The following is a 2009-nucleotide window of genomic DNA, read 5'->3' as shown; positions in this document are numbered from 1 at the left end:
GGCCCGGTGTGCAGAGGCTTGGAAAAGGGAAGTTGAGTCATAGAGCCCGGAGGCCACCCCAGCTCAGCTGGCAGGTGGGTCCCAGGGAGGCAGGCAGAGGACACAGCTGAGCTGGGGAGAGGGGGTGGGGGGCTGCCCTGTTTGACTTCCTGTGCATGGGACAGCAGAGTGTGGAGCTCATGCGTCAGTCCCCATACCTAGAGGCTTCTGCACCGTGAGTCCCCCCATCAGGGTCCTGGGGCCTCAGGTGATCCCCGCTTATGGGGTCATGAAGTGAGCTCCTGGCGTGAGGCAGCTCCAGCTCTGCGTGTGAAGGCGGTGGGGCTGTTAGGGGTCTGACCTGGGTACCCGCATCTCACCCCAGGGGCCATGAGACTGCCGGCTGTGCCTCCTAGAGCCTGTTTTCCTATCTGTGAAATGAGGACAATTTAGAACCCACCGTAGCATCTCCAAAGATTAAATTTCAAAAACATAAGGTATTTTATGGAAAAATCCATAAAATACCTTATGTTTTTGAAATTTAATCTTTGGAGATGCTGGAAAAATCATTCGATCCCCCCCAGCACAGCAAGGCAGGGGGCTTCCTGTGGCGGTGACAGATGAGGAAACTGAGGCAGGAACGTGACGAGGCGAGGCCCAGGCCCCTGAGGGCTCGCTGCTGCGGTGCCCGTTCCGCAGACCGGGCGCGGGCGGCTCAGCGAGGAGGGGGCGTCGGCGGGTGGGCGGGCGCGCGTGGGGGTGCCTTCTGTTCGGCTGCCGCCAGAGGCCGCTCGTGCCGCGGTGCGCTCGTGAGGCCCAGGCCGCCCTGACCACGCCCCCGCCGGGCCACGCCCCCAGCCAGACCACGCCCCCGGCCCAGAAGGCCCAGCAGAGACCAGCTCCGCGCGTTGAGAGCTGATTCAGGGGCGCGCTGTCCAGCCCGCAGCATGAGCGCCCCCGCTGCGAACCCCATCTTCGCGCCCGGCGAGAACTGCAGCCCTGCGTGGCGGGCGGCGCCTGCGGCCTACGATGCATCGGACACGCACCTGCAGATTCTGGGCAAGCCGGTGATGGAGCGCTGGGAGACCCCCTACATGCACGCGCTGGCGGCCGCCGCCGCCTCCAAAGGTAGCCCCCCGCCCGGCTCCAGCGCAGCCCCGGGGCCGGCCCGCTCTCCCGCTGATGCGCATCGGAGCCTCTTCGTGCCTCTCTCGTAGCCCAAAAAATGGGGCTGCTAGCCGGGGGCGACGGGGAAATAAAAGCGGGTGCTGCGGGCACAGGGCGCCCGCTAAGTACCGGGAGCTTCCCCTTCAGGAGGAATGAGGCCCCGGCCCGGGGGTAGGTCCTCAGCCCCCGCGCCTGAGGTCAGGGACAGGGGCCGGCAGCCAGCACGGGCAGCTGGCCAGGTTCCCGTTGGGAACGTTCCCGCACCGACTCCCGAGTCCCCGCCCGCCCCAGCTAAGAATAGCTCGGGGAGAACTGAGGCTGGGAGACAGGTGGCAGAGTGACCCTCCTGCACCGACATCTGAGGCCCAGGGGTGCCCAGATTCCCCCAGGGGTTGGGTGCGCGGCCTCTGCGCCTGGGTCTGGTCTGTGGTCCAGTAGGGACCAACCAGCCCTCCCCAATCCTGGCTCTCCTAACCCCTCTCTGGTGCACTTCATCGTGGGGAGTGTTGGCGGGGGAGAGGAAAGTAACCAAGTCAAGAGATACCATCCCCGGTGCACATGGCGAGAGCCAGGCTCAAAGTCCCCCGGGGCTGGGCCTCCCTGGCTGGCCACCCACTCTGGCTGCTGCCCAGGGCCCACGCTGTTCCCTCTCGGGGCCACAGTGCCCGCTGTGCCCTCCTATCCTTGTGGCAAGTTTCTCTGTGCAGAGTCGCCGCCCCACACCCCCGCCTCTGGGCAGCCTCCCAGCCCCAGTCCTTTGTGTGTCTAGGGGGCCGGGTCCTGGAGGTGGGCTTTGGCATGGCCATCGCAGCCACCAGAGTGCAGGAGGCGGCCATCGACGAGCACTGGATCATTGAGTGCAA

The 2009-nt window shown here is 65.8% G+C and overlaps 1 protein-coding gene across 1 annotated transcript in view; it reads left to right on the top strand.

The window, feature by feature from the left end:
• The first annotated feature begins 846 nt into the window (after nucleotides 1-846).
• GAMT (guanidinoacetate N-methyltransferase) overlaps nucleotides 847-2009 on the top strand; it is a 3361-nt gene continuing 2198 nt past the window's right edge. Inside the window, exon 1 of the mRNA XM_011375197.2 lies at nucleotides 847-1107. Within this exon, the coding sequence (XP_011373499.1) occupies nucleotides 927-1107 (181 nt within the window). The 5' untranslated portion in view covers nucleotides 847-926. The remainder of the gene's footprint in view (nucleotides 1108-2009) is intronic.

Source organism: Pteropus vampyrus, unplaced genomic scaffold (genome assembly GCF_000151845.1).
Source record: "Pteropus vampyrus isolate Shadow unplaced genomic scaffold, Pvam_2.0 Scaffold267, whole genome shotgun sequence".
In the NCBI taxonomy this organism is placed as follows: Eukaryota; Metazoa; Chordata; class Mammalia; order Chiroptera; family Pteropodidae; genus Pteropus; species Pteropus vampyrus.
Note: the sequence above shows the minus strand (reverse complement) of the source record. Positions and strands in the feature narration are given on the sequence as shown.